At 49.4% G+C, this 22,746-nt stretch overlaps 8 protein-coding genes across 8 annotated transcripts; 4 read left to right on the top strand and 4 right to left on the bottom strand.

Annotated features, from left to right (window-relative positions):
• Positions 1–958: 958 nt before the first annotated feature.
• Positions 959–1,997, top strand: V8C40DRAFT_167733 (uncharacterized protein). The gene has a single exon (XM_083211557.1). It carries the CDS (start codon positions 1,074–1,076, stop codon positions 1,803–1,805), a length of 732 nt encoding a protein of 243 aa, XP_083075269.1. The 5' UTR covers positions 959–1,073; the 3' UTR covers positions 1,806–1,997.
• V8C40DRAFT_167737 (metal-dependent hydrolase family protein) lies at positions 1,959–3,593 on the bottom strand. Its single transcript, XM_083211558.1, has one exon. It carries the CDS (start codon positions 3,474–3,476, stop codon positions 2,112–2,114), a length of 1,365 nt encoding a protein of 454 aa, XP_083075268.1. The 5' UTR covers positions 3,477–3,593; the 3' UTR covers positions 1,959–2,111.
• Positions 3,594–3,954: 361 nt separating this feature from the next.
• On the top strand, positions 3,955–4,848 carry V8C40DRAFT_238237 (4a-hydroxytetrahydrobiopterin dehydratase). Its single transcript, XM_083214404.1, has 3 exons — positions 3,955–4,378; positions 4,439–4,501; positions 4,575–4,848. The coding sequence occupies exons 1-3, from the start codon at positions 4,172–4,174 to the stop codon at positions 4,767–4,769; spliced, it is 465 nt and encodes a 154-aa protein (XP_083075267.1). The 5' UTR covers positions 3,955–4,171; the 3' UTR covers positions 4,770–4,848.
• A 1,548-nt stretch (positions 4,849–6,396) lies between these two features.
• Positions 6,397–7,010, bottom strand: V8C40DRAFT_285814 (uncharacterized protein; the record flags this gene model as incomplete). Its single annotated transcript, XM_083222455.1, has 2 exons — positions 6,736–7,010; positions 6,397–6,660 (listed from the first exon to the last, which is right to left on the bottom strand). Exons 1-2 carry the CDS (start codon positions 6,889–6,891, stop codon positions 6,397–6,399), a joined length of 420 nt encoding a protein of 139 aa, XP_083075266.1. The 5' UTR covers positions 6,892–7,010.
• A 5,309-nt stretch (positions 7,011–12,319) lies between these two features.
• V8C40DRAFT_238230 (Got1/Sft2-like family-domain-containing protein) lies at positions 12,320–13,588 on the top strand. The gene is made up of 5 exons (XM_083214403.1): positions 12,320–12,552; positions 12,639–12,665; positions 12,742–12,790; positions 12,868–12,883; positions 12,957–13,588. The coding sequence occupies exons 1-5, from the start codon at positions 12,525–12,527 to the stop codon at positions 13,251–13,253; spliced, it is 417 nt and encodes a 138-aa protein (XP_083075265.1). The 5' UTR covers positions 12,320–12,524; the 3' UTR covers positions 13,254–13,588.
• On the bottom strand, positions 13,560–14,740 carry V8C40DRAFT_238225 (profilin). The gene is made up of 5 exons (XM_083214402.1): positions 14,538–14,740; positions 14,408–14,423; positions 14,253–14,337; positions 14,048–14,191; positions 13,560–13,955 (listed from the first exon to the last, which is right to left on the bottom strand). The coding sequence occupies exons 1-5, from the start codon at positions 14,548–14,550 to the stop codon at positions 13,821–13,823; spliced, it is 393 nt and encodes a 130-aa protein (XP_083075264.1). The 5' UTR covers positions 14,551–14,740; the 3' UTR covers positions 13,560–13,820.
• A 3,550-nt stretch (positions 14,741–18,290) lies between these two features.
• On the top strand, positions 18,291–21,274 carry V8C40DRAFT_167577 (uncharacterized protein). Its single transcript, XM_083211556.1, has 2 exons — positions 18,291–18,350; positions 18,415–21,274. Exon 2 carries the CDS (start codon positions 18,684–18,686, stop codon positions 20,979–20,981), a length of 2,298 nt encoding a protein of 765 aa, XP_083075263.1. The 5' UTR covers positions 18,291–18,350; positions 18,415–18,683; the 3' UTR covers positions 20,982–21,274.
• V8C40DRAFT_238217 (palmitoyltransferase YKT6) lies at positions 21,240–22,672 on the bottom strand. The gene is made up of 5 exons (XM_083214401.1): positions 22,432–22,672; positions 22,255–22,337; positions 22,089–22,171; positions 21,633–21,998; positions 21,240–21,559 (listed from the first exon to the last, which is right to left on the bottom strand). The coding sequence occupies exons 1-5, from the start codon at positions 22,450–22,452 to the stop codon at positions 21,519–21,521; spliced, it is 594 nt and encodes a 197-aa protein (XP_083075262.1). The 5' UTR covers positions 22,453–22,672; the 3' UTR covers positions 21,240–21,518.
• Positions 22,673–22,746: the final 74 nt, after the last annotated feature.

Below are 22,746 nucleotides of genomic sequence, written 5' to 3'. Positions count from 1 at the left end.
TGCCTCCTGTATCTATATGGTACCATTACCGTATAATACCACCCGGACTCGAAAGCAACAGAGATACACAACGTCAACGCGTCTCCTCACCAAAAGACGGCATTGACATCGGCAACAACAGCAACAACACCATTTACTTGGCAGTACCTTACAGCACAGTCCTAGTCAAAACAGCCACGTCGGCAGCGTGTGAATCCAGCCGCGTCCAATCCATCAGTCCATACAGCCGCCTCTCTTTTGTTTTGTCACGCCTGCGGGCGCCTCGGCCTTGACTGATCCCGGCTTCCAAGCCGACACCTGCAGCTCCTCAAAACCCGATCGGAGTTTGTCAGCAGTGTTCCGTATTAGCCCCAACAAGCCTAGTGAGATTAGTCATGTTTGATAAGAAGTGGGTTCTCTTCGCTGTCGGATAAATGGGGTCGTCCCTCGCTATATTGCGCCGGAAGCGGTAAACGGTGCCCCAATTTTCAGTACCGCTATAGTACGGAGCAACACAGCGTCCACCCCGGCCGCTTAAATGTATCCGAAGGTAGTTCGTGCATGAGGGCAGAATACAGTGCCAATATTATGCCGCTTACGATGCCGCACACACAGTGCATATTGGACTCCCGTTTGCACAGTCAGCCGCCTTCTTTCGATTCTCTTCTTCTTCTTCGCCAGCCACCAAATACGAGTCACGATTTCTTCTCGGGAGGGGTGTCTGGTTGGTGGCACTGATTCGTCCATGGCCCATGTCCCTTTTTGCCTTTTTACGTGATGACATGGCCTGCCACTGGCATGGGGGACAAAAGCTGGAATGAGGAGCTTATTTCCGAGCCTGGCTCTGGGAAGAGGGAGAGGCATGGATGGTTCTTCGAAGAAAAAGAAAAGACAAACAGCTTCGAGCGGACCGCGTCAAGAGCTGCAGCGCAATTCGATGGGGCCTCCGCGTCTCGCCTTACGGCTTACCTCTTTTCGACTACTCGTACTAACCCACGTAGTCAAAAACAAACACGCCCTTGATCACTAATACGCTTTGATGCTCTCGAGGGTCCCCCGTACTCGTACAAAGTCGACTAACCACAGTCAGTGCCATGATTACTCGCCCAGACGCCAGACGCAGCAATGGCGTTGGACTGTCTGCCACTTCTGGATCGAGGTCTTTCTCCGCTGGTGACATTATTGGGCTCCGAACAATGCCAGAAGTTTGGCAGTTGTACTCGTACGTCAGGCATGTGTGGACGGACAGAGTGCAAGTGTGCTCTGTTGGCAGAATCAGAGACCCGCCCTGTCCGAAGCTAGGTACCACTACTGTACTTTGCGTCCCTCTTCGAGTGAGGAAGAAGGATCTCTCGGATGTTTCCAAACACGCCAGCACTGGCCCGTCCAACAAATTGGGTTATAACTACGCTCTACGCTCGACGTGTTGCTTCTACAGTACGGAGCATGGAGCGTGGAGTGCAGTAGTAAGCTCAAAAATTGCCCCATCAGGCATTAGCTCGACCTTTGATTACATAGTAGCATTCCTTATGCTTGTGTCATCCCACCTCGGAATCGACAGGCTACTGGATTCAATGACAAGCTGCGTCCTGCTATCTCCGGCCAAGGTCCCTCGGCAAGTCCCGTTTTTGCCGGATCTCTCTCGGGAAACCGTGCTCTCGATACGGAATAGCCTCCTCGGTGACTTTTTCATTCGCGATAGTCTAGATGCGGAGTCTACTACTGTAGCACGCGAGTCTATCGATCAAGGTGCAAACAATGGAGGCCGCGTTGTGTATGGGTACTTGCACCCGGTACTCGACAGCGGATCTTATAATGATCCGTGATTTCTAGATGGAATTCCTGGTTCTTTATGAGCGGAACTTGTATGTGTTCGTATGCAGCTACCCCCAGCAGTTCCCGAGTCAAAGCAGCATATGAAATATGTAGTCGAGGCCTGTATTTTGACTACGCTTTGACTCGATGGCATCCTACAGGTTCCATCTTACAACAACGTGGGCAACTTTTCGCGAAGCTTGATATCAAATTCGGCTGTCCAATTGCATGACAGCAGACCATTACACGCCGGAAATAACATTCATAATTAAGGGGGCGTCTATTCTTCCAATGAAGAAATGGTCAACTCGTGACTTCTAGAGCAACTGACCAAATGTCTGAGTTGGCATCTTTGGCTGACTCTTGAACAACTTGCCGCCTTTCCATACGTGCGTTATGTTACTGGTGTCCGTCAAGACTGATACATCATTCAGCGGATTCTTGACAACAGCAATGATATCGGCATCATATCCCGCCTTTAACTGCCCGCTCAAGGGCGCCAGCCCTCCAAGGGTCTCTGGTCCATTGGCTGTTGCGGCTTCAATTGCCTGAAGTGGTGTCATACCCAGTTCTACCGCGTACGTGAGTTCATGTGCATTGTTTCCATGTGAGAGGGCTGATGCTCTCGCGCTACTGGTCATGTCGGTTCCCAGAGCAACTTTGACTCCTTTCTTAATGGCCACTTTATATGCGCTCCTGGACTGGTCATAGATGCCAAGCAGCTTGCGTTTGACCGGAGGGGGGAGCAGATCGCTGTAGTCTCGGGCTAGAATACGGATAATGTGCTGCGTAGGGACGAAGATGGCATCCTTCTCAAGCATGACGTCGGCCACTTCATCGTCGAGGTAGCAGCCATGCTCGATGGACTTGACGCCCGCTCGAAGCGCAGCCAGAATACCAGCTTTGCCCATGGCATGAGCGGCCACTGATCGTCGGCTTCGAGCCGCCTCTTCGACTATGGCCTTGAGCTCCTCGTCCGAGAACTGGCGGTCTTCCGGGTCATCGTTGAGACTACCGACACCTCCGGTGGAGCAGACTTTGATGCAACGAGCGCCTCGTCGTACCAAGTTACGAACCGCCTTGATGCAATCGTCGACGCCATCGCATACACCAATGGGACTGCCGCCGCACTTCATGGCAGCCATAACCGTGCTGATGGGCGCCGAGTGGTCATCCGCGTGGCCACCCGTGATGGACAACGGAGCAATCGCGGAATAGATGTTGGGTCCGATCAGGGGGCCATTTTTCACGGCAGGCCACAAATCTCCTCCGTATCCTCCCAGCTCCCGCACCGACGTGTAGCCGGCCAAAAGCGTCTCCTTCAGGTCATCGACCGTGACGGCGCCGGCCAGGGCATTGTAGCCTGGGAGGTATGAGCCCATTGACGCCAAGTCACCAATGACGTCCAACCCCATGAAGTGGACGTGGCAGTCCCACAGGCCTGGCATCAGGACAGGTACATGTCTCGGCGGGATATTCTGATACTTGGGTGGTCTGTCGAAATAGCTGCCAACCCACTCAATCTTCCCGCCTTTAACAGCAAGCGCTCCATTGTTGATGGGCTCTCCGCGGCCGGGAATCAGCAGCGTCGCTACGAGGAGAGACACAGTCTCGCTGTCCTCGACTGGAGGCTCTGAAGCAATGTGTGAGGGGTGAAGGGGGGGGTGGATAGGAACGCGCATATTGACGGGAGTCCGGGAGCCTGGAACAATTATAGAGCAATTCGAGTCCAAGGACAGGGGGGAGTGCTATTTCAAATCAATTCGAAGGAGAAAAGAAGAAGCGTGCCGAAAAATGAAAAGAAACAAAAGCTATCTTCAAGAATGACAGGCTGGATGACGTCCTTTTATAGTTCCTTGGCCGTTATCACACCGGCATTGCGCGGCTGGGGGATCCTACAAAGGGAGCGTATATGACATGGAGATACTGATACGATCTATACGATTTAGGCGCACCACTTTCCCGAACAGGATCTTGGCTAAATGCAGTCCTACAAAAGATCTTATGAGGCGGACGTTAGCTGTTGGTTGTGGAGCGGGTACAGGGGCCGGAGATAGATGGAAGCTACGGATATTGAAGCGGGGATTCAGGATCATCGAGATTCTATCTGTATTGATCCAATTGGGAAATTGGCAAATAGATGAATAAAGCAACGAATATCAGCTGTTGAAATGTAAATGAAAGAATGCTTGAGCTTTTGATGGATATCATTTACATCATTGACGTAGCAGTTATAAACACATACCCTGGAGTGAGCTTAAAAAAAGCCGTGCATTAGTCAATTCAAACCTCAACTAAACAACTCTCAACCAAAACCTACATATTCCATCACAAACACCAAAATCTCAATCCATCAATGACCTAGAAAAAGAAAGAAATGTCCCGCTCAAAAATCTCAACCTTACTCTTCGCCCACAAAAACATAACCCTTACTAGTTCCGGCATCAGACACACCAGACTCATGTCCTCTCAATCTCCCAAGCTCGAGCAGCTGCTTGTATCGAATGGCGGCAGGTGGACGCTGACGGCTGATGGGGAGGCTTTGGAGCGGAGTTTTAAGTTTAAGAATTTCACAAAGACATGGGTGCGTGAAGATACATGCTAAGTTTCGGGTTGATTGGGCTGATGAATGGGGTTTTGGTAGGATTTTATGACGGCTGTTTCGCTGCAGTGCAAGATCTGGAATCATCATCCCGAGTGGTCCAATGTGAGTATAATACATATTTCATAAATGATACATTCAAAAGATGAGAGAAAATTGATGGATTGACTATCTACAGGTTTATAACACGACATTCATTCGGTGGACAACACACGTTCCCAAAGGCCTCTCAGACAAGGATATCGGCCTAGCCACTCTTTGCGATTCCCTGGCGAAGGATTTTGGTGAACTGGAGCCGGAGCCTGCAAGCTGCGAGATGAAGACTTTGGCAGATGAGGTTGTCAAAGATGGCAATTGCTGTGTGAAGCAGTAGATGATGGAGATGATGGAGATAAAAGCAATGATTGTGGTAATAGAGATGCTATGAAAAGCTAATCAAGATAATTCTGCGACTTTTCCGTCTTGAATTCTGTCCCTTCAAAGTTGACGTCTTCTACTTGAAGGCGAGCGTAATGAAGTGTATCGTGCTTCCCTAATAGGATTGCCAAATACAGGTCTTTGCATGTAAGATGACCATCCCACATGCCTGGTGCAGGGGACGCTGACGGTAACCATGCTCTTCTTGATTGATTGCAGGATGATTATGTATTCGGATCCCTCTGAAATCGAAGCTTGTGGTAGTTTCCTCGTGTAGATCCTCTCGAGCCGCTGTAAATCCAGAGGATGTCCTGAATTCATGGTACAATAATTGGAAATGTCTCTCCTTCTTTCGTTCTCGGCTGCCGGGATACCTCAACAGTAATGAGACGCCGCCGCTACCGGGAAGCCATGTGCAGGGTATGTAGAGGCTGGAAAGAAGATAGGTTGAAGTTGGGCGATATAGAAGAGGCGTATCTGTAGGTTCGTTTGGCCGCATCTAGTTATTGCGTGCAAGAGTCAATCCAATGGAATCGGTCGTCCAATTTGTTTGCCACAGCGCCCGGTTGCAATGTCCAATGTCCAAATGGTCGAATATGGGGATTCCGAAGTCATGAGCGAAGAAGACATCTGGATCAAGACATGCCCTTGTGAAGACATAACCAGGGCCACAATTATTATCGAAGCCGAGTAGTTGCTGCAAATTTTCGACGCCTACCGTGGGCATATCGTCTTTATTAGCGCGTTGGAAAAGCCGTTGTTGGCTTTTTGTTGTCGTCTGTGAGTCCCATACGCTGACTAGCAGTGAATTCCTGTAAGGTGTTGCTCGTCATTGAAAACATGTTTTTAGCAGCATCACGGCTATGTTTTTGGACAAGAGCCTTGCGGGGGTTGTCGAAATTCAATGGTATGTTTTCGGACCCATACATAGGTAAGTTCGGCGAGCGTGTAGCTTCCCAGAGAAAAGAGGTGCGGATGCCACCAGTCGAGACACCAACTCAGCGACGAAGTGTGCGTTTGTTGGATTGATGTAAGGCCTATTCTGTTTTTCCTCGATAGGCGCAACCGTGAATATAGCAAATACGGTCGCGTTCAGTTGCAATGGCAACTTGTACTGGTTGATAAGAGTCATCAGATCCTCTACAAGTCCCTTCCTGATATTGAGTTATCGGACGTAATCGTGAATATCGTCTTTGATCATTTTGTCATCGAGAAGGTCTAATATGAACTTGTGCCGTTCCAAACCCAAGCTGAGAAGAGGCTTGAGTTTCTCTTGTCCATCAGCGGCGTAGCTAGCGGGACAACAACAAGACTGGGTTTGCGGAGGAAAACAAGGTAAGGCTCCATGTTTATCATCCTCGGCATCTGGCTGTCCGGCATCATGTGCGGTAGGAGCTCCAGCCTCGCCTGTGCGGACATATGACCACACCCCTGATATATTTTTCGGTGATTCAACCCTCAAAACAAGGTCCTTAAAGTCAAAGTCACCCAAATGCTTGTAGCCAATCCTTGCGGCTGCAACAAAGTCGTGTTTCTGTCCCTAATCCCACTCCGCCACGGAAAAGTCTGTCAAATTCGTACAGTCATTCGAGGAGTTTGATGTCTTCAAAGCCTCCAAAACGTGCGATGACACATCTCTGCGTTCTAGTGGAGTTATCATCTGTGTAAAATAACGGCCACCGCAGGTCCTTGAGAAACTGGGCGTCGCCTGATGCCCACTCGTGGATTTGGACTTGCTGCCAGTATCTCCTCGGTGTGGAGGTAAGTTGTCTGTCCTTGTATATCTCAAAGTCAAGGTCTTCATTGGCCATGTTTGTCTGTGACCCAAAGTGATATTTTGCTGATGTCTGTGCCCAAGTTGAATCCTACCGTGTACAACGTGGTGGAAATTTGTTAAAACAGCTTTGTTTGCCCAATCTGACAATGTTGGCATTTGTTGAATCCATCGCAAAGACGGTTGATGCGGGGTAACTGTAGGCTGTTTCATCAACGTCGAACTCCTCCTCGTCGAGGACCAGTATGCTTTGTCTGTCCAACTGCTTCCTGTATGTCGCGAGAATCTCTTCTAACCCCTTCATGTTGTTGAGTGTGGTTGCTCCTGTAAACTTCCCATCAGAGGAGTTTAAGTGAGAAGGATACAATCATTAATTCTTTGATCACCCTCTTCCCCAAACAAATCATCATAGCTAAACTGCCTGCCGGCCCTCGTCCTCATTGCTTGTCTCTGGGCTGTCTGGCACCGTATGGACTAGATTTAGTCCGTCTCTCTCAAATTCCTGAAACGTGCCGTTGGAATTCTGGTAGTCTAATGGGGCCATATTAGATCCAGACATCATTCGAGAAACGTATATTGGCACTTACCGATTCCAATGCGGACGGTCCAAGCCGTTAGAAGGCGCTGATGGATAAATTCCAGTGCGTCATCGATGGAAGCTTGAGTCTCGTATGAGTTGCAGTATCGCCAGAGTAGGATCTGAAGAAAACAATGGCCGGCCACGTTCACCAGAGGACCTGGAGATGACGCAAAGATTGCCCCCACCAATTAGGAGTAGTACCCTAGCCCGAAACTACAAGACATACCATTGCAACATAATTAGAATCACCGCCTCAGTCATGGCGTTTTATGACACTGTTCGAACCCGGGAGACTTCTCTAGAAAGCCTGTACTGAGAGCGCCCAAAGTTTCCAAAACCTTCTGAACTTGACAGAGTGAAAGAGCGGTAAGTAGCTGGGGCATCGAGCATCTTTTTGTATGCCGAATGATCTGCAGCAAGCCAGCCTCGGTTTTATAAGATGCAAAAGATACAGCTGAAACGCTGAAGAAAGAAAGAAATGGGTGGGACTCGGTCATCAAAAAGTTAATCCGAGGACCTGCGGCCATGGTCCCTAGTCTTGATCCATGGCGTACCTGCAATCCGGTGAAGCTCAAAGTGTCAATTGCTCGGGCCTGCCGGTCAGGACTCGTGTAGCTGTTTCGCGACTGATGGAAAGTGTAGACTGTAATACCCCGTTCCAATCTTTTGCGACTGAAGTTGTTACGAGTTGCTGGTGGGACAAGAACAAGACTGAGCTTGGAGACGGCCCCTGTATGCCAGGCTCACCCACTCCTTCACCATCTTCGTGATATCGTGGCATATGAATATTTATGTAACAAGGAAACTTCCACCGTCAGCCTCCACCAATCCGGTCGCCCCTTTCGGTAATGTGAGTTGTTCAGTACGAATAAGCACAGCAGTAGGGACTCCAAGAGGTTGACCGGCAGTATGAGATGTTCATTGGGAAGATATTATACGATTGCGCCTTGTTTCTAGCCAAAGTAGGCTACAAGCACAGTCCAAGCCCTCTATTGTTGGTCGACGCCATCATGCGTTTAACCCATATAGGCTAACGATGACGGCAGGATGATCAGGGATGGAAGGTGCCATTTTCAATGGGTATCACAACTGTATTTTGCCTGTTCCAAATTCGCTCAAGGAAATGGTTGTCTGAGAGTGCCGCAGAGATTTTGCCAAATGGTGAGTATCTCAAAGAGTGTTTCGTAGTAAGCTCGTGTGTAAAACACTCGTGGCTTACTCGTCTTCAGAGTCGTTTTCTTCCATGACCTCATCAGAGTTGCTATCATCCATGTCCCCATCAATGCCGCTGCCGTCCTCGCTTGTCTCTAGGGAGACAGAGCGAGAAGGCCGGGAGAAAGGGTTAGAGGTTGAGGTGGAGCCCTGTCCTCGTCTCGATCGACGAGTTTTGGACCTCACCACGGTCCAGTCTTCAGTTTGGGGCATCTTGTTTAAGGGCTTCTACGCTCCCAGTGGTAGATGCAAACGCAGGGTTGGTTGTTGAGAGTGAGTGAGTGGGTGATGGGAGAGATTCCTCCATTGGACGTCGGTTGATTTTTCTTTCTAGTCCTCACTGTTCGTGTTGGGCATCGTGTGAACCAGTGATAGTTTATGGATATCAGATTTCTTGTCTTCGGTATCTTCGTGTCCCTAATGTCTGGGGAGTACTTGTAGATAGATAGATTTAGAGTCAATTTCCGTTGGTGAGGTGGGAGACAGCTCGAGGCGGCTGGGGGAAAGGGTTGGAGGTTGAAGTGGAGCCTTGACCTCGTCTTGATCGACGAGTTTTGGACCTCACTACGGTCCAGTCTTCAGCTTCGGGCATCTTGTCAGGGGCTTTAAACCCTCAGGGGTAGATGCACTCGTTGGTTGTTGAGTGGGATAACGTCTTGATCAACGAGATTTAGGCCGGACCACTGTCCAGTGTTCAGCTTCGAGCATCTTGTCAAGGGGCTTTCATACTCTCAGGGATAGATGCCTGGTTGGTTGTCGAGGGAGATGACTACTACTCATCGGTAATTGAATAGAGGGTAAATTCTTTTCTATGCGTTGCCCAAATTTAATCCAGGAATCGCAAAAGGTTTGGTGGTTCGGAGGTGACCTCATCGTCGTTGACTTTGGGTATGCCATTGTGCGGTTGCTCGGGTAGACTGATTTTCCGACTGCAGTGCATGTAGGTTGCTAGACCTTCTTTGTCCTTGTATGTTTGGACCATGATTTCGAATTGATTGCAAATGGCGTCGGGATTGGTTGAGAACTAGCTCGAAAGTGCAGTGTCTTGGAAACAACTCGTGATGACTAGTGCCTGTGCATAATCTCCTCGCTTCTTCTAGTCAAATTTGAGGATATACTTCTTTCGCTGGTTCTCATTCCAGGATTTTGGAGATTGGTACTTCATCATCCCTTGGCATAGGTAACACTCTTGGTTGATTGATCACATTAAATGGCGAAGGGCGATCCTTTGCTTTAGAGTCTCGGTACCCTCCCCGTTTGCTCAAAGCGTACTGACGACTTTTCGACGCCTCCATCAAAGCACAGCCAGTACTCATTATCCTCCAGTAGTGTCTGTGACGAATAGGCAACCTCTGGTCTATTCTTGTATTGAGATTAGAGAGAATGCGAGAAGTTGTTGCGAACGATTGATTGATGTTGATGCTCAGTTCTAGGCGATGTTGCTAAGCGGGGCGACCTTTTATAGGTACGCTCAACCGGTCCCACCTTCCTCCAATATCTTGTACGTCTCAATGCGCTCGCTGTTCGATAGGTGTTTGGTTGTCAGGAGTTGTATCCATTGGTAAAGTTAATTCTGTAGGCGGCACTGAGAAGAGTACATATCCTCTTCCTCCATTTCCGTGGTGTGGTGCTCGTGGGGCTTCCGTTGTTCTGTCAAGTAAAGATATGTGAGCTGTATACTTTGGGCCAGCTGATATGGCACACTTCGGGATGTAGCTCCGGCAGGCAGCTCCCAGCTGGGACCTTGACTTTCCAATTCCTCATTGCAAATCTGTTGGTAAATCTATAGGGCAAAAGTTGACGTGAGTGCCATTGCCCAATCAGCCGTGTTTGATGAGTCTTGAGAGAAAGTGGTTCATATTGAGGATCTATGCCCTGCGTACTTGTGCCAAGTTGTGTGCTATCTGGCGGTCAGTTTCGAGTACCACCGTCAATCTTCTTACAGTGTATGAAGACCAATTCAAAAAAGGATGTGTAGGAAGGGGATTATACTCACTTCGTGTTTGACTTTGTACAATTCCTTTTCAAGGGATGATGTGAAAAGTTGAGACGGGCTTCTAGTAAGACCGTTAGCTAGTCAACAGGGCCGTGATGGAAGTGTTGGATGAAACGATAGAGTGGCTTACGGTAGTCGTCTCCTTCGGGATATGTTTCCACTACCGCGTCCCGATCTGAGGCGGGGTTTCAATTCCTTCTTACTGCTCCTTGGCTTCGTTGTTGGCTTTCTAAGCCTCCTCTTTGGCGAGAAGCCACTCGTTGAGTTGTCTGGCGGCGCATTCGACTCTTGCCGTAGCTCTAGAGCTTGGTAAACGACTTTAAGCTCTTGTCACTGGATGCTCCTCCTATGTGGTACTGTATTAGCATCGCAGAATTCAGAATCCAGGGTATATATGGCTACCACGTACGCTAACTCTGAGTCTCCTATCTACCCCGGTTAGGGATCGCAGACAAATGCCACATGTAGCTAAATCAGTCTACTAGTTAGCCAGATGTATTATGTTAATAGTGACCTTAGGGACCGATGCTTACCACCATGCTCTTCGAAGGTGTCATCAATGCGGAGCCGAGCCCTCGGTTTACCACAGTCGTCCTCGAAGTATATCAAATAAGCAAGTCATAATTACGTCCTGGGTGGATGGGATTGAGTCAATTGGTGATGCATCTTCTGTAATAATCTGCAAAGTTGGGAGATGATATGGGGCTGTGTGAACTTGGGAAGGAAATCGTACTGGAAATGATGTGACATTATATAGATCTTTGTGATCTACCATACGGATAGAAAAGACTGAGTGAATTGACTTTTAATTCACTCTAGGTTGCGGCTATCCATAGTTGAGAGCTCAACACTGGGTTATTGCATCTCATGTGTGCGTTGTCCCGACCCAATACATCAATGAGATGTGTTGGTTTGATGCGGCCTCTCATGCTTTGGCGGTTTCTACTATTGAGTAACTAAGTAACTACGGACGGAGAGAAGCATACATCATTGACCGCCAGATTGACCGCCGGTCGTTTGCAGAATAGGACTAAGTGAAGATATCATTTAGTGTCATGAGGCGGGAATTTGGTGACAGGTCTAGGCAGTTTTGTCGAGGACTCAATGCTTCTTTCCGCATTCACTCCAGTCTACAGCGTCATTACTCATCATGAGGTCGTAAAATGTTGAGTTCAGTCTTTTGTTTTCTGCAAGAACCCTAATAACAGGTGCATTTGTTGAGACGCCGTACTCTTGGTCTATTAGGCAGTCATTCGATAACGCAAGTGTCAAGTGAATTGATCGGTTGGTTGCTCGATGTAGGTAGTTGGCTTTCTTGAATCTCTCTAGGACTCGATAACTTGGTAAGAGTACGCATGGTATCCTCTGTCAAGTCTAAAGGCAACATTCGATCGTTTATTACAAATTAGTTAGTGATTACTGGTCCTAAAACTGAGTATGATGACCCCTTAACGACATGGAATTATAATCTGTCAAGAATGAAGAGACTCCTTTTCGTTTTAGTCATAAGATGGTTAAGATGAAGCATCAAAGTAACAACAACAGTCTCGCTTCGAATGAAACCAACATCTTCCGTCTGAAACCCCCTTTCACCTGTCTGATACTCTTGCCAAGACTTTTCGTTTATAAGTCCATCTTGGCAACACGTTCAGACACACAAGGCCGGTGCAGTGGTCGTGATGATGTGGTTATTGAGGCATCTCATCATGCTACACTCGACTCATCATGAATCTCTACTGAAACCAACCAACACCATAACCTCAACCTCACTCACATGTCAGAATACCAACATCTTTCTCAACCAATCAAGCGGCGTGACGTCGAGAATCACAGCCCAGCGCAGGTACCTCGTGAAAGACCCTTGCGCTAAGCCTAATCCGCGATAAGGTGAGCCGACAAGCCCCCCAATCGCGTTCCGCCATGGTGTCCTAAGACAAGGGAAGCTTCATCTCCTAATTTCTGGTAAATCCAGGTTAATTTGCCCGGCGGCTTGTTATCTTTTGCTTCTCCATCTCTTCAACGAACCAGTATCGCGCATCATCTGCACCGTCCTTTCGAACCCGAAACATCTTGTCGCAACGACCTCAGCAAATCGCATACGATATCACAACTTGTTCTAAAAGGAGGGGAATAACATCAGCTTGCCAAAATGTCCATGTGGCTGTCGGATAACCAGAGTATGCACCCTGCAGAAAGGACCTCACGCGAGCTTTTGCGCTGTCCCCGGTAATGATGCGATGACATAACTGACTCGTGTAAATAGAGATTGGGGTGGTTTTCTGCTCTGGCGGTAGGTATGCGACCTTGTCTACAAGCTTTCGACGTAACCAGGGCGCTGTTGATCTAACGAAATCGCTTCGTTTCAGGTGGTCTCTTCCTCGTCGGTGGAGTGATGCTATTCTTTGATCGCGCCATGTAAGTCGTCCCTTTCCAAAGCACTCTACGCGAATGTCTCTGCGGCGTTTCATCTGGGCTAATACCTTATTTCACAGGCTTGCGATGGGAAATGTACAGTCTTCCCATGTTTACCCGCTTGCGAACCAACGACCGAGCTGACATAGTACCTTGTTTGACAAAATAGATCCTCTTCCTCATCGGCTTGACGATTATCATTGGTCCGCAAAAGACATTCTTCTTCTTCGCTAGGAAACAGAAAGCAAAAGGCACAGCTGCATTCTTTGCAGGCCTCACGCTGATACTCATAAAATGGACCTTTATCGGCTTCATAGTAGAAGCGTACGGAATCGCCGTACTGTTTGGCGATTTTCTGGGCACGATTGCAGGCTTCGCCCGAGGCTTGCCTGTGATCGGGCCCTACATCGGTATGCTCGCAGATCGGATAGGCCTGGGACGCCGCAACGCCGAACTGCCCGTCTGAGATCCCCGTGCACTTTCGCTCCGATGACAGCTGCCATATCATGATTTGGTTGTACGTTGGAAAATGCTGAAGATTCCGAGGGTGGGGTGATGATAGCGAATATGCTTCAAGGGTCGGCAATGACTTGGCTCGAGTGAGCAGCGACATCGGCGTTTGTGGCGTTAACTGAACAGCGGCTTTCAGAGAGACTGGACGATGTAACAATACTGATGGATTGTAAAATACGTGTATCGGCCTAGGCTTAGGCGGGACGGTTATGATGCGAATGATGCGAGCTGTAGTGATAGCTAAATAGGTAGCCAACATGAATGATCACTTTGAATCAGCTTGACAAAGGGCACCACGGTTTGGAGTTGAAGCCATTTTGGAATGAGACTTGAAAAATGCTGTTATTTTTGGTTCTGCCAAGAAGACGTCTCTGTCCTCCCAATACACGGCAGCTAAGTTGCAAAGATTCCCACAGAAACTCCCCCACCCCCTATGTCATCCAACGCTATCCCGACACGACTGCTCAACCACCTTGAACTTTTTATACCATTTTGACTCCCCATCTATCGGCGATCAAAATTAATATCCGGTCTTCTTAAGGTGATCAGCGAGAGCAGCAACGACCGAGGTGGCGTTTCCGGCCTGCTGCGTGTCATTGTGAATGCCGACGACGATGGCCTGCTTGGAGGGGGTAATGCAAACACCGTCACGGCCCTAACAACGCATATTAGTATGGTTCCCAGTGGAGAGAGTGTGTGCATATGTAATGATAGTGTGAAGGACGAGGCTCGGGATCGTGGACGTACAGCTCGTGCGTAGACGTCGTCGCCGGTCCTGGTCAAAACGTAGCGCACTCCGGCAACGTGAATGCCCTCACCGTAAGCCTTGTCGATGGCAGCCTGGTTGTTAGAGACGATATCGGCAATGACCTTCATCTCGGCGGGTTGAATCTACATTTTCCACCATCAGTCTCTTCATATGGCTCCAGGCTCGCAGTCGGGGTCACAATACCGTCAGCTCAGGAGAGGAAGCCCAAGCGCTGTCGCCAGCTATGCTGATGATAGCGCCCTTGGCGATGTGGCCGGTAGCGACCAAGCTAGATAGTCCCGCAGTCAGTATTCGATGATTCGGAGAGCCGGATGAAGCGCGGGAGGATGGAAAAGTACCTAGTATCGACGAAAGCTGTGGTTGCGAAGCACGTCAGTAGCTGTCATTTTTTTGCTCTCCTCGAAGGTTCAAGGTGGGGTTATTCTCGGATCAGGGGGAAGATGGAGCTGAGCTGGAACTGGGACTGACCTTGCCAGGACATGGTGAGAGCGGGAATGTGATGATAGAGAAGAGTTTGAGGAACGAAAGTGCAGCAGAGAAGAAGAAAGAGAAGATGAAGATGGCAAAAGTTTCCGCTACAGGAAGAGAGTCAACGCAAGAGGAAAATGGCGGAGTGGGTTGTTTATTTGGGCGGCTGTGGATATTGGATTGGATTTGTACTGAGTGCTGAGCCGTGCCCGTGCGTGCTGCCCCTCAGTCGTTTTCTTGAACGAGGTGTGCAAGGTACCTGCCAGCGCCGGTATTTTTGCGCCAGCTTCCATGTCACTGACCAATCCGCGCCCAAAGTTCCCCGCTGCGGGAGGAGGCGACACTTGTTGACTTGGCCAAACCCCACCAAGCACCAGCTCAGCAGTACAAACCTTGAAGCTCTACGAGTACTCTGGTGCTATCAGCGCTACATACTACAGGGCGTCTACCGCCACTCTGATGCCCGCTGCGGGTATCTCCAGATAGGAGGGCCCGGTATAGGAGACCAGATTCCAGGGGGGGCCTGATGCTGATGGATTGCCAGGTGATGCTAATTCGGGTGCCTGCTTATTGCATTCAGTAGAGGATGCGCTAGCTTGGGCTTGACGTCAAATTCAGCGAGATGATGCTACTGGGCATGTACATGTGCCCAGCCCGTTCCATGGTGCATGGTGCATGGTCACGAGCAAGCCGGTTGGTTTACTCTTACAGGTATAGAGAAAGACGAGTATAAGAAGCAGTACATCAAGGTACGTAAAAGGGGTTTACCTGTGATTCTTGTAATTAATTGTGATGCCTTACCACCTAAGATAGGCATCCAGATAATTTGAACCGTCACATGTATCCAGGATTCGCTCCAAGACGCCAGGAATTATAGTGGCAGCCTATCCAATATACTCGAAAGCCACCATTCTTCGCCTACGATGTCATCCATGCGCTGATTCTGATCATCCTTTGGCTTCTTCTCCCCGGACTCAGTTTAAGGGGGTCCCTTTCCCCAGCAGTACAATCGCGGTCTCGGCAACGCTCCATATTCTGACAAGTCCATTTGTCTAGGGATGGATTTATCCAGCTCTTCATCCAGACTCAAAGAATATCTGATGTCAAGCGTTTTCCCACCGTTGCAACTACGTCACCAAAGCATACCATCTTTAAGCTTCAGAGCACGGGCATACATTTTGCCGAACTTCTCCCAGCGGCTCCAGAATATTCATCCCATTTGGTCCTCGTCCAATGTTGTCGGTGAGAGCCGAAAGAGTCGATTCACGCTTCGCATTCCTTCATTCATCCATGCCCATCTCCAAAAAGGATCATCCGTGTCCACTGTCCAGATCATCTGCCACAAGACCTTGGATATTTGACAATGACTAGTAATTGATCAGAGATTGGATCACATGAAACGAAACTCTGCTCCCGCAAGCGGGGCCCCATTTCCCCGTTTTCTGTTGTAAGTGGGACGAGAAGGCATCGTGAAATGATGGTATTTGACTGCAATTTCCTCCTCTAGGTGAAGGATGGAAGCAAACTACTATATTGGTTTCTATCATCAAACAGTAGTAATTTCTGTCTACATTGTTGGTGAGTTTGACTATGGATGGCAATTTCCGCAGTGACATTGACTCCTATCTCGCTATATTCGCAACTTCTCCTTAATGCTACTGCTAAGGCTATATAAAACGTTGCCTACCTTCATCCTCTTCTCTTTGATCAATATCATGGTCGAGAATTGCATTACTGGCATGAAATCAGCGCCCATAGAATCGTCATTATGGTTGCACCCGGAATCGTGAGCCTTTGCCACGGATTTCCGCAGAATCATCCGCTACGTCTGATAGATTACCAGACATTATGTAGCTTTCAAAGATGTTGAATATATCGAGTGGAATTCTTCCAAGAGATGGTCGCTCATTACTAGGGTTATTCGAGATCAACTCCGGATATCGTACCGCTGACGGCAATGGCGATTGTTTAATGCAGGATACAGAGGTTAAATATGTCGATGCTCGTCGGATGTCAACCCGAAATTGCAGTAAGCTGCTGCGCATCTGACGTGTAGCTATTAGACTATTCCCGCCATCTCCCAACGGACCCTGCTCTCTATCTGATACAATGACAAAACAACAAGCTGTCAGAATCCACCTTTGGAAACAATCTTGAGCTTATTGTTTATCGTATGACTTGCACATTGTAGTGTCTCTGACAGCAGAGACATGTTAACTGGCATATGTAGTCGATGCAAGGCTGTAAAATGTCACCGTCCCCTTTGTCCCGCCGCCACTTCCTTGGCAAGTACCTCTATCGATAACTTACCTTTTCTGGGGTCATCCTCCAATCTCTTACATAGTTGAGGAAGTAGTAGTTTTGTAATTATACAGACGCGATGTGCAAAGTACATCGTGCACGGGAATATGACGAGGATAATAAATGTCAAGCAATCTCGTCCTCTCAAGAGATGAAACGTTGAGGGTATCCCCTTGACAAAGTGAGCCGACAAACCCCAGCAGCAAATTGTAAGGAGGAAGAGGAACCGATGGGAAATACAAGGGCCACGCAACAGCTGAATATGCCCATGTTGGTATACGAAAGTATTGCAGTTGAGAAAAGACCCTTGAATAAAGATTAAAACAAGACGGAGATTCGGCTTAGCTGCAAGAGGAAAAACGGAGGCGTAGACCATCTGTCGCTCGGAGGCTGGCTGCGATAAACGAGCTTCCGTAGCATCGCTTAATCCCCTTTTGGCCTCTTCGCATCTGCAACGTCACGACGCATAGAGCGGCTTTTTCGCATGTGCTCCGTGTCTTACGGAGTCAAAATCTAAACAAAGGACAGCACCAGCACAGTCAGGCACCGGCCAACAGGGCTGTCGCAGCATGTCTTCAGGAGTCGAGCTTAGTGTCGCACCCCGCCATGTTAAATTATCAGGGGGTAGAGGAGCCACCGCGTCTGATCTCAGATCGGCCTTTGGCTGGTAGATGTTCTCAATGTAATTCTGGAACGTCGGTTCAAGCATATTCTGCTGCAGTTTGTTGCTATATTTGTAGTTTCTTTTATCAGATCACCGTGTTTGAGAATAACAATTTGTCTGTGCTTTTGTTTTTGTATGAGATTCTGACGCCCAACTAAGGACTGGAGGTAGTATTGTAGGCGGTAGCTTAAATGCCGGGCAGTATCCCCAATGCACCAAGGCGGTGACAGTTACCGACAATCGATAATTCGCCGTGCTGGATCAATGCTAAAACCGCCCAGCTCGTCGGCTATATCGATCCTACAAACATATCCATGCCGGTCATTTCCCCCACTGTCCCGAGGCTGCCTTTTTGTTACAGAGCAGATTTCCGCCTGTAATCGCTCGCAAACTCGGAATGGAATGGAACCCAATTTCTCCAGCTTGCCCAATCCGGCAATCCTTGCTAGTCCCTGGTAGTCCCTGGTTTGGGCCCTGGCCTAGCCATCCTGGTGCGGATCAAGCCGCCTTAACATCCGGACATCGCGACCCCTCTCATCAACCTCAAACATAGCTTTGCCAACCAGAAGTGCCGCGCGTTATGCTACTGGCCAAGATCGTGGCCCAAGTTCCGCATTTCGATGACATGGCTGCCCCAAGTCTCCCGCTACAGGGGCGGTGAGGCCCTTTGTCTGCCGCCTTGATGCATCAAGTAACACACACCGAGTGCCCGCTCATACGACTATTCGTACATTGTTATGCGCCGCGCCGGCGTCTAGGGGTCTTTCCGCTTGCAGCGTCAAAGTAAACATGGGGTTCTCTAACAAGTTAACAAGTCGCCCAGGTGAAGATGGCCTTGTCCTACCCCGGTGAGTAGGTAGCGTTTGCTCTCGTGCCCCGAAGGACGCCGCTAAGAATGCAAGGCCTTTAAAGGTGGATGAATGTGCAAGTCGGAGGACAGGTATTGCGTTTTGGATTTCGAAACGCCACTGTCTTCATGCCGATCCGCCACTTCGGCGCTATTACTGGACTGGTGCCAATAGTTCGCCGGTTGCCAACTAAGAGCATCTTACCTTTATCAAACGCCTCTTCCCCGTGTTCTGAGCCAAGAGGGAAAATCATCGCATGATCGCTTTCTGATCGACTTTGTCCCCAGGCCAGTCCTCGTCTTCTTCACAGAGTCTGGCCCTGGTTGCTCAACGATGGGGCTGTTCAAGGTACGGGCAGGGGACGCCGCAACCTTGCAAAAACAAATTTTCTCCCAATCTGAGCTTGCCCACAGCAGCACGCCGACTTATGCAGCATCAGAAGAGGGCCCGCAAAAATGGGCAGATGGGGATTACAAGTCCTCTTATAAACCGGCCTCGTCCGCGTCGCTCAGATCAGTCGCGACTGAAAGCGCTGCTAGCCCTTCTCAAAACCACAGTCCTTACCATTCTTCAGGCCTGGATGCCAATTCTGCCGCCGGACGGCTTAGACAAGTTGATCAGTTTGGATATAGCAGGTCTACCGATCAGATCAGTTTAGATTCGAAGGCGACGATCTCTGTTGATCGTTCTGCGAGTACGAGACACTTGGAAGGACGAGCTATTCGGCAATATCACATCCCGTATGCACGCGAAATATCGTCGCCAGCATCAATTTCCAAAAACACTCCAACTTCATCCTCACTGGCACCACCTTCAATAAACGGAGGCGACACACCAACTACGATCGGAATGGCACTTGGAAGTCCGAGCCACCCTCCTGGATCTGCCGAGGCACCATGGAACCAGACTCAAGTCCTTACGACTGTAACTTCTGGGGGAGATGCGTCGGAAACCAATCCCAACCCCAACGGCATGTCAAGGTCAATGTCGAAAAGATGGAATCCTTTTAGTAGGACTAAATCAAAGCGATCTAAGCCAGCCGATAGCCCGGCCTCGCGAGCAGCGGGTACAGATTCGGGAAAGAGCATGGATCTTGGAAGTCGTACCAATGTATCGAAAATTGGTGGTGATAGAGAGAGTGACCGAAAGGGGTCAACGGCACGCAAGGACAGCGCAGGCAGCTTATCGAGACATCCGGTCCCCGAGATGCCTGTGTTGCCACGAGACACAGCGGCACCGACACGAGAAGCTCCCGCTCCGCCGCAGATTCAGATTGAGCAACCAAAACAACTACAGTCCCTTTTGAGCATTGAGATTCCGACAATTGAAATGGAGCGCTACAGCATCATGTTTGGAAACATTCTTCAGAAGCAGCAGCAGCAGTACCAATACTTCCTGCAGCAAGCCCAGGAGTCTCAACCGCCGAAAGAACCGCAACTTGAAGCACAAACAGAACAGCCTGTGAAGCTGCAAGAAGTACAGGAAGTTCAAGAGGTTCAAGAGGCTCAGAAGGTTCAAAAGGCTCCAGAGGCCCAGGTGCTACAACGCCCCGAGGAACCTAAACGGCCTGCGCCCTCACCAAGACCTCAGCGATCAAGCTCAAAAGAGTTGGAAAAGCCCGAGGAACCTCAGCAGCCACAACAATCACAAGACTCTCTGCAGTCGCCGCAGCAGCCGCCGCAACCGTCACCAAGGCCTAGCTTGCCTGACCGACGACAAATCAAGATAGAGAGGCTAAACATGCCTGCGGCCAAAAGCTACCGAGATAGATCTTTACCTATCGAGATAGTACGGAGAGGCAGCTCACCTTTGCCAGAGAGCACACCATCAGAATCTCTCGCCGTGCCTAACCAGGCCCCAGCAGGCAACCCCCCTAGGGGCTCCTCACGGAGACGATCCAACACCACTCCTGCTGCCGTGGTCAACTTTCCGACTCCAGCCATGTATAAAGTCCCAGCGCAACAGAGAAAGAGGACTACTTCAGTTTCTACTCCCTCAAACGACGAACCACCCTTGCCTGCAGATGCCGAAACGACGCCAGAGCGACGCGAGCGCCTCATCTCTAAATTTCATCGCAAAGAATCGCCATCCGAACAGCCCAGCATACCAAAAGTCACTGACCAGTTATCCGAATCTCCTGCCTCCGTATCCACACAACCACAACCACAGCCACCACAGCCGCGATCCATCCTCAAAAAGCCATCAGGACCTCCTCCTCCTCCACCCACAAACCGCGTGGCCGAACCCACAGCAGCATCTCAGGAAGCTACGCCTCCGAAGCAACACCACCAACACCAAATGTCCATGGCGTCCATCCGCACCGACGCAGGCGAAGAAGAGGTCGAAAAGGCTCTATACGAGGCCGTGGAAATCTCGATTGCGCGGCAAATTAGCGTCTCAAGGCAGCAGCGTAAAATGCTGGTGCCTCTGAACCGTTCCACTTCAAGGAGGAACCCCGGCGAGCCCGCGCCTGACGCGGCCTCCAACATCAAGTTGGACAAGAATAAGCGGCTTGTTGAGACGAGGACCGCGGTTCCGGTCTTGGTCCATCCTGCTAGTCGGGCGAATACTGCGCAAGGTGGTGGTGGCGGTTATCGAAAGAGCTCACGTGTGGTTCTTGAAGGAGCATGACGGAACGACCTTTTACGTTTCTGACTGATGTATTCTTGTCTATTTTTTAACCCTTATTTTTCTTTTTCCTTCATCTTCTTTTTCTTTATGATTTTAGCCGCCTGGCGTGCATAACTCGCTACCTACTCATATGCCCTCACTTACTTCCATTTCATCTGTCATTTTTTCTTCTTTATACTCGATTACCCAACTTCTTCAAGATTCCCTTCTATTTTTTTCAATAGCATTAGTGCATAGCCCCGGGGGCCAGCTTTGATGGCGGATATATAAAAATATTACAAAGCGAAAACACAGCTGTGTCGAGCAATCTTATGAAAAAATTTAACGAAAATATCATTTGGTATTTTTTATATATTTGTGTGCAAAATTCGCAGTGAACACCCTCGTCTTTCCCATTGTGTTGTGTGATACGTATTAAATATTGGTAAGAGGTATTGTGCGAGTTGTGTGTCTTTCGTAATAACCAATCTTTCAAAGCAAACACCCCATTTGTTGCTGAAACATGAACCGCATGCAACGCCAAATGAAACGACCTAATTACATCAACACGCAGCAGGAATTCTGCTTCTTTGCTTGCTCTAAATTTTCAAAAACACATTAGCAAATGAATCCCAATCATCACAAAGGGGGAAAAGTCAGGGTGTATCGTACGATAAAACATTTTGCTCTGAGCGCTCAGACCATCACTCTTCGCCACCAAGTCGTCAATCTTCTCTCCTCGCTGCAACACACTCTCAATCGTCTTGTGCAGCACAATCTTGGTCTCGTCAAGCTCCTTCTGGATCTTCATGATGCTGTCGGCCTGCTGCGGGTCCTGATACTTTTCGAGGTAGTCCTTCAGCTCGGGGAAAGGCAGGACGGGCTCGCCGGTGGCCCACGAGGAGCGCGGGTGCTTGGTGAGGAACTCGTCGACAACTTTGCTGAGGAGCTGGTGGGCGACCAGGGCGGGGTATTGGTGGTCGGAGATGATGATGCCGCAGATGCCCTCGGTGCGGCCGTACGCGTGGAAAGTGTAGTCTAGGTTGATTGCGTGTAAGCGGTCATGGTTTTGTTTCCCCTCTCCCCCCTTTGGCAAGGGAGGGAGGAGAGCGTTGGAGGATTCCGTACCTTGTTCTTCGACGTCTTGTCGCTGGGCGGGACGAGTGCGCTCGGCAACAGTCTTTGCGAAAAGGCTCATGAACTCGCCATAGCTGGAGAAGATCTTGTTAGTGGTTGTTTGGGCAAACCGGTGCCTTGGGGAGGACAAGACGGGATTCCTGCGGGGGGTACGAACTTGCTGCGTGTGAAGCGCGAGTATGCGCTCAGCTCCTTTTCAGAAACGATCTCGACTACGGGCTGGCTATCGTTGCGGATGATCTATCTCGAGAGATGCCGTGTTAGCCAAAAGGGACGATTAGGCTCGAGGATTCGGTGAAGACAAAGGGTAGCAAGGCAACTCGATTGGACGTACGCCGATGTAGTGAAGCTTCATGGTGGGCGAGTTCTATTGAACGAATCTGGTCTTTTCTGTCTAGATGCTCGAGTAAGGAGGTGTAAAGTCGTGCGATGGGAGAGTGCGGGTTGAAATTGCAGGCCAAAGGAGGGTTGTTGAAGAGGCGGGAAATGGACGAGGTTCGACGTTGAAAGCGCAGGTGTTTCACAGTCGGAGTTTCATGCGCTACTGGGAGGGATTCAACATTCCATGTCCTCAGCCTACGGAGTTTAGGCGCTCCAAAGTACAAAGAGGACCCCGCTAAATCCACACAGGTGCGCAGTAGCAGGATTC

The sequence above is a fragment of the Trichoderma camerunense genome (genome assembly GCF_050948025.1).
Source record: "Trichoderma camerunense strain CBS 138272 chromosome Unknown V8C40scaffold_5, whole genome shotgun sequence".
NCBI lineage: Eukaryota > Fungi > Ascomycota > Sordariomycetes > Hypocreales > Hypocreaceae > Trichoderma > Trichoderma camerunense.
This window is presented reverse-complemented; position numbering and strand designations above follow the sequence as displayed.